Below are 7,500 nucleotides of genomic sequence, written 5' to 3' on the forward strand. Positions count from 1 at the left end.
TTAGTACATGCCTATTCACGACACAGACACACACACAGACACACACACACACACACACACACACACACACACACACACACACACACACACACACACACACACACACACACACACACACACACACACACACACACACACACACACACACACACACACATACACCAGATGTGAACTGGATTCATGGTCTTGTTATCCAGATGGCCGTGTTCCCATTCACAAAGGAACAAACTCACACGGACTATACATCACAAAACTAGGTGCGTGTGTGTGTGTGTGTGTGTGTGTGTGTGTGTGTGTGTGTGTGTGTGTGTGTGTGTGTGTGTGTGTGTGTGTGTGTGTGTGTGTGTGTGTGTGTGTGTGTGTGTGTGTGTGTGTGTGTGTGTGTGTGTGTGTGTGTGTGTGTGTGTGTGTGCGAGACAGAAGCACAACACAGAATATAAATAGATAAAGAAAAGTCACATGCATAGGAATGTGTTCAATTATTTGTCAAGAAAGATAGATTGGGCGCTCCGGTGGTGTAGTGGATAGAGCGCGTACCATATTGGCTCCGGCCTTCGTTGCAGTGGTCGCGGGTTCAAATCCGACCCGTGGACCTTTACAGCAGGTCATCCCCCCTCTCTGTCTCTCTCTCTCTCTCTCTCTCTCTCTCTCTGTCTCCCCATTTCAACTCTGTACTGTCTTATAAAGCTTGAAAATGCCAAAAAAATATCCCTCACATTTTCTACCATAGCCTAAAGCAAGGAGCATCGGCAGGTTATTTTCATGTTGGTGTTACTGTCATTTGGAGCACACATTGTAGCAGTCAGAGTCTATTACATGTACTACCACTAGGGGGCAGGTTATGTACTGTATATTTAGTGGGTATAGTACCATGATAGATAGCAACACTGGTCATTTTGTCCATCTACACCAGCCCATGTTACAATATCAGCAGATTTTTATATTTTTATTTTTATTTTTATTTTTTTATATATTTTTATTTTTATTTTTTTACTATGGAAAAGGGGTAGGATTAAATAAGTGTATACTTCTTCCTGCTCCTTTTCGGGCATGTCACATCAATACAGATAATTTGTTTTCTTTTTTTTTTCTTTTTGTGAGGTCTTTTAAACATACATTTTGTTTGTTGTATTTTTGTGCTTTTCATTTAGTTTTGTATTGTTTTTGATATGTCTGAAATAAAATAAAAAAATTAAATGAAATTAAAAAATGACTAGTGCATGGTGCATTTGAGTTTGAGACAATTTGCGCTCCATATAACTGACTAACACATGGGTTTACACAAGGCTGGTGTGAACACAACTATAACAATTCTCAGTTTTAACAGCCTACTGGAGCCAACTTATTATCTTCTGTTGAGATTAACTTATCATTCATATGTTAATTAATGTAACTTCAAGTTGTGGCTTCTATCTACACTCAACAAAAATATAAACGCAACACTTTTATTTTTGCTCCCATTTTTCATGAGATGGACTTAAAGATCTAAAATTCATTCCAGATACACAATATTACTTTGCTGAGATAATCCATCCCACCTCACAGGTGTGCCACATCAAGATGCTGATCTGACATCATGATTAGTGCATAGGTGTGCCTTAGACTGTCCACAATAAAAGGCCACTCTTAACAGAAAGCAGAAGTGCTCACTATCACACATTTAGACAGATTTGTGAACAATGTTTGAGAGAAATGGTAATATTGTGTATCTGGAATGAATTTTAGATCTTTAAGTCCATCTCATGAAAAATGGGAGCAAAAACAAAAGTGTTGCGTTTATATTTTTGTTGAGTGTACTAAGAATTCTAAAAAGTAAAGGTTACTTAGACAGTTTTAACACTGTTTAATGTTGGAATCAACATTTTGACCGACTTGGTTACATTTTTTATTTATTTTTTTTTATTTTAATGTGTATTTGACAGGGACAATACATACAACATTGCCACAAAAACAAATGGGAAAATGTGATGCATATAAGACGTCTAGCTTCAGCTAATTTGCAGTCTTTGTCCCTGGGTCAGGCTTTAAAATACAATCAAAGATACTAAATACAATAAATGCAGTGATAGAGATACAGTGAATAATACAATTAATAGGTACCATGAGTCAATACACACAGCTGTAGTTATACATTTCAGATTAAAACACAATTAAATTTAGCATTAAACATTAGTAAAGTGCTCTATTAAAATAACTTGAGAGACGTTAATGATAAGTTATCTCAACAAAAGATCATTAGTTGGTTAAAATGGGAAGTTTTGATTTAAATGTAGTGTGTGTGTGTGTGTGTGTGTGTGTGTGTGTGTGTGTGTGTGTGTGTGTGTGTGTGTGTGTGTGTGTGTTTTAAATGTAGTGGTTTTCTTTTTAGCTTCAAAACTCAAAGCTTGTGAAGACAGTTGTATAGCTTTTTCATTTTTTACAGTTTATAATATCTCATTTTTGATTGTCTCTTTCACTGCTGTGCATGGAGTGACTGATCTGGTGGGTCGTATATATAACAGTTTACTGCCAACGTCTCATGGATAACAATCTGTATCTGCAGTGTGTGAATGCACAGAGACACTGTCTTAACACAGTCTGTTATAATGAAAAAGATTCCCCCCTTTTTACAAGATAATTATAATTTTGTTTTACTAGATTCCGAAATGAGAAGACTCAGAGATAATAAAAAAGATAATATAGCACATTGAGAAAAAAACATAATGGCTCCAACCATTTAGACAGAAATTAAGTTGAAAATTTCAAGGGAAAATGGGGTAAAAACACACCAGCAATTCACTCCTAACCCTAATAAACCCATGGTATAACTATGTAGTACAAGTGTCCAGTATTCTATCTCTATCAATCTATCCATCCATATATCCATCCACCCATCCACCCATCCAATTTATAATTATCAGAGGAAAAATTTGACGGTTTCAGAAATATTTAAAAGTTCCTCGTAGCACCTTTAAATGAGCTGTCCGTCTGTCTGTCTGTCTGTCTGTCTGTCTGTCTGTCTGTCTGTCTGTCTGTCTCATCAACCCATTTCATAGTAAAACTGTGTAGTAAATGGTCTATGTGCTCACGTCAATACATTTCTAACTCATAAAACAATGTTACGACAGAATTGGTAACTGTGTCTGACTGTGTACTCACGTCCGCCCCGTTGCCCTCTCTCAGGTTGTATGTGAGGTCGTGCTGTATTTCGCTGATGAACTTCTGGGCGTATTCCGGGTACAGGCGCAGAACCTCTCGTAACCCCTTCAGGCTGATGTACTGAAGGTCGCAGTACGTCAGCGCTTTGACGTTGGCGTTCGTCTTGATCACCTGCTCCTTCGTCAGAGAGTCTGAGCCAATCAAATCGCCTTTACCTGGGAAAGGGGAGGGGCATAGACATAGAGAAAGAGATTTAATTTTTATGTTTTTATTAATATTATTTTTTTCTCACAAATTAAAGGTGCTCCGAGGAACTTTCAGTTTGTGTTCATTCTTCCACCCCCTTTGGACAAAAGCGGTAGTGTTTTTTACCACGAAAAAGGGGAGGGGCATAGACATAAACAGAGAAAGATAATTAATTTTAATTTTTTAATTTTTTATTCAACAATTAACATAACTGAACAACAGATTTGAGACGAACATAAATAAATGCAAAAAAATCAACATGCCTTTGAAGCAGTAATAAGAGACGAACGCAGCAACATGTCCAAAGCGGCAGAAAAGAAAATGTGTCCGTGTTCTACAGGGCGTTTCGACTTTGGTTAAACTGTTATATGAATGCGGGCTGCTTCGCCACAAAAGCACCAAGGGTTGAGAGACTCCAGAACGTAACTAGAGCCAAAACCGTATCAGTGTAAAAGCAGCATTTGTGAGCCTGAGCACATGCATATCCCGAACCCAAACTTACTCATTTATTTGTAATTGTTGTGCATATAACAAATCAACCTATTGAATCATGAATCCTGTAGCTCCTTATCTCCACTTTTCTTAATCATTTAAACGGGGATTCTGTATAGGTTATTCCCTGTCTTTCTTTTTGGCATTTTTATGCTTTATTGATAGTGTAGAGACAGAGTTCAAATGGGGCAGAGAGGGGAGTGACATGCAGAGAAGGACCGCAGGCTGGAATCGAACCCGGGTCCGCTGCTGGCCGAGGCCCATGGGGGGGGACGCCCTACCAACTGAGCTAAGGGCGCCCCCTCAATTTTCTTTATCATTTAAACGGGGCTTCTGTTTAGGTTATTCCCTGTCTTTTTATAAGGGTATAATTATAGAAATGTCACGATTAGATTGGCACTTCACAGATCTGCGAAACCACAGAAGAAGTTATTTATTATTAAAGACTTGCTTTTGCTTTTGATACAGGCATGCACACACACACACACACACACACACACACACACACACACACACACACACACACACACATATTCACTCACTCACTCACTCACTCACTCACTCACTCACTCACTCACTCACTCACTCACTCACTCACTCACTCACTCACTCAGTTATTTATTATTAAAGACAACAGCAGCCTTGCTTTTGATACACGCACGCACGCACACACACACACACACACACACACACACACACACACACACACACACACACACACACACACACACACACACACACACACGCACACAAACACAAACACTCCTTTGTCACCAGAGATGTCAGTGCAAAACGTTTCGTAGCTCATAATAACATCAGAATGCTAAATTGAGCCGTAGAAGGAGAACTCTTGGAAGTGACATTTCATACAGTGCGTATTTGTCGAGGCTTCAATAGCTGTGTCTGAGTATAAGAGACGTGGGCGGGGAACAAACGCTAAAGTCTGTGTGTGTGTGTGTATCTGTGTGTGTGTGTGTGTGTGTGTGTGTGTGTGTGTGTGTGTGTGTGTGTGTGTGTGTGTACAAGCTCATTTTATCAGTGTCTCAGATTTGGAGCTTTTAGTCTGCACGAGGAATTCGTTTAGCGGTTGCTTTTTTTATTTGGTGTTTGAAATATCAGTTGACATCTCTGACAAAGAAAATAGCATTTATCACTGGTGTTCTTTGTAAAAAAATATAGAAGAAAACAATACTTTTTGGAAAGGTCTTCACACTATGTTACAGTCTGTGTGTCTGTCTGTCTGTGTGTCTGCCTGCCTGCCTGCCTGCCTGCCTGCCTGCCTGCCTGCCTGCCTGCCTGTCTGTCTGTCTGTCTGTCTGTCTGTCTGTCTGTCTGTCTGTCTGTCTGTCTGTCTGTCTGTCTGTCTGTCTGTCTATCTATCTATCTATCTATCTATCTATCTATCTATCTATCTATCTATCTATCTATCTATCTATCTATCTATCTATCTATCTATCTATCTATCTATCTATCTATCTATCTATCTATCTATCTATCTATCTGTCTGTCTGTCTGTCTGTCTGTCTGTCTGTCTGTCTGTCTGTCTGTCTGTCTGTCTGTCTGTCTGTCTGTCTGTCTGTCTGTCTGTCTGTCTGTCTGTCTGTCTTATCTACCTACCTATCTACCTATCTATCTATCTATCTATCTATCTATCTATCTATCTATCTATCTATCTATCTATCTATCTATCTATCTATCTATCTATCTATCTATCTATCTATCTATCTACAGTCAAGTGCGAAAGTTTGTGAACCCCTTGAACATTTTGGAATTTTATTTATTTTTACCATTATTAATTCATTTTTATCAATGCCAGTATTTTTTATATGAAATAACAGATGTTTGTTTATCAATTCAACATTTTTCTTTCCCAGAAATAAATTGTTAAAACAGATAAAACAAATTATTTGACAACTGTTGTATGATCAAAAGTTTGTGAACCCTAAACTGCATTGCTTAAATGGAGCAGGTAAACACAATCAGATGGGCCAAATTGAGTCATGAAATGGACCAATGTAGTGAGAGATCTTTAGGGAAGAAATTGGGTGGCACTAGATACAACAGAGATAAAACCAGGTCAGTTTAGGCTCACCAAAGTGAACCCATACTGGTCAGACATGCTAAAAGGGAAACAAATCTCTGAGGATCTCAGGAATAGAGTTGTGATGCTGCACATTTGTCTGGGGACAGCTATAAATTATTTTAAAAAAAGTTTGAGCTCCATCGGTCCACCGTGAGGCAAATCATCTGCAAATGGAGAGCTTTAAGAGTGACTGAACATCTGCCTAGAAGTGGACTTCCTTCAAAAATATCCACAAGCGTCACAAGATAAGTGATTTTTCAGTTAAAAGCCAACCCAAACATTACATCTAGTGATTTGCAGACCTCTCTTGCAGCATCTGGGACAGATGTGCATGGTTCCACAATAAGAAGAAAACTCAGTCAAAATGGCTTTCATGGGAGGGTTGCTAAAGAAGCCTCTGCTCTCAAAAAAGAACAAAACTGCTTGTCACAACTTTGCCTGAGAGCACTTTGAGATACCTGAAGTCTTATTCTGTGGACAGATTAGTCCAAAATTGAACTGTTTGGTCATAACCAAAACTGCCATGTTTGGGAAAAAATGCAATTCTGCCTACCACCTAGAGAACCTTCTCCCAAGTGAATAATGGTGGTTTCAAATTGTCTGCAAATCTCCAGATGTAATGTTTGGGTTGGCTTTTACCTGAAAAATCACTTTTCTTGTGGCGTTTGAGGATATTTTTGAAGGAAGTCCACTTCTAGGCAGATGTTAAGTCACTCTTAAAGCTCTCCATTTGTAGATGATTTGCCTCACGGTGGACCGATTGAGCTCAAATTTTTTTTTTATGAATTTATAACTGTCCCCAGACAAATGTGCAACATCAAAACTCTATTCCTGAGATTTGTTTCCCTTTTAGCATGTCTGACCTGTATGGGTTCACTTTGGTGAGCCTAAACTGACCTGGTTTTATCTCTGTTTTATCTAGTGCCACCCAATTTCTTTCCTAAAGATCTCTCATTACATTGGTCTATTTCATCAACCAATTTGGCCCACCTGATTGTGTCAACCTGCTCGATTTAAGCAATGCAGCTCAGGGTTCACAAACTTTTGCACATACAACATTCGTCAAATAATTTGTTTTATCTGTTTTAACAATTGATTTCTGGAAAAGAAAAATGTTGAATTCATAAACAAACATCTGTTATTTCATATAAAAAATACTGGTATTGATAAAAATGAATTAATAATGGTAAAAATAAATAAAATTCCAAAATGTTCAAGGGGTTCACAAACTTTCGCACTTGACTGTATCTATCTATCTATCTATCTATCTATCTATCTATCTATCTATCTATCTATCTATCTATCTATCTATCTATCTATCTATCTATCTATCTATCTATCTATCTATCTATCTATCTATCTATCTATCTATCTATCTATCTATCTATCTATCTATCTATCTATCTATCTGTCTGTCTATCTGTCTGTCTATCTGTCTGTCTGTCTGTCTGTCTGTCCGTCCGTCCGTCCGATTTTAGTCCTGTATTTCTTAGAATTTGACTGTGCCTTGGTCATCATCTCGATTCCACGAACTTGTAATT

At 38.2% G+C, this 7,500-nt stretch overlaps 1 protein-coding gene across 1 annotated transcript in view; it reads right to left on the reverse strand.

Moving 5' to 3' along the window:
* Nucleotides 1-7,500, reverse strand: part of kcnh3 (potassium voltage-gated channel, subfamily H (eag-related), member 3) — a gene marked incomplete at both ends in the record, with an annotated part of 131,653 nt that overhangs the window by 16,009 nt on the left and 108,144 nt on the right. The window contains 1 exon segment of the mRNA XM_080038528.1: nt 3,139-3,353. Within this exon segment, the coding sequence (XP_079894654.1) occupies nt 3,139-3,353 (215 nt within the window).

The sequence above is a fragment of the Ammodytes marinus genome (assembly GCF_949987685.1).
Source record: "Ammodytes marinus genome assembly, chromosome: 12".
NCBI classification, from domain to species: domain Eukaryota; kingdom Metazoa; phylum Chordata; class Actinopteri; order Uranoscopiformes; family Ammodytidae; genus Ammodytes; species Ammodytes marinus.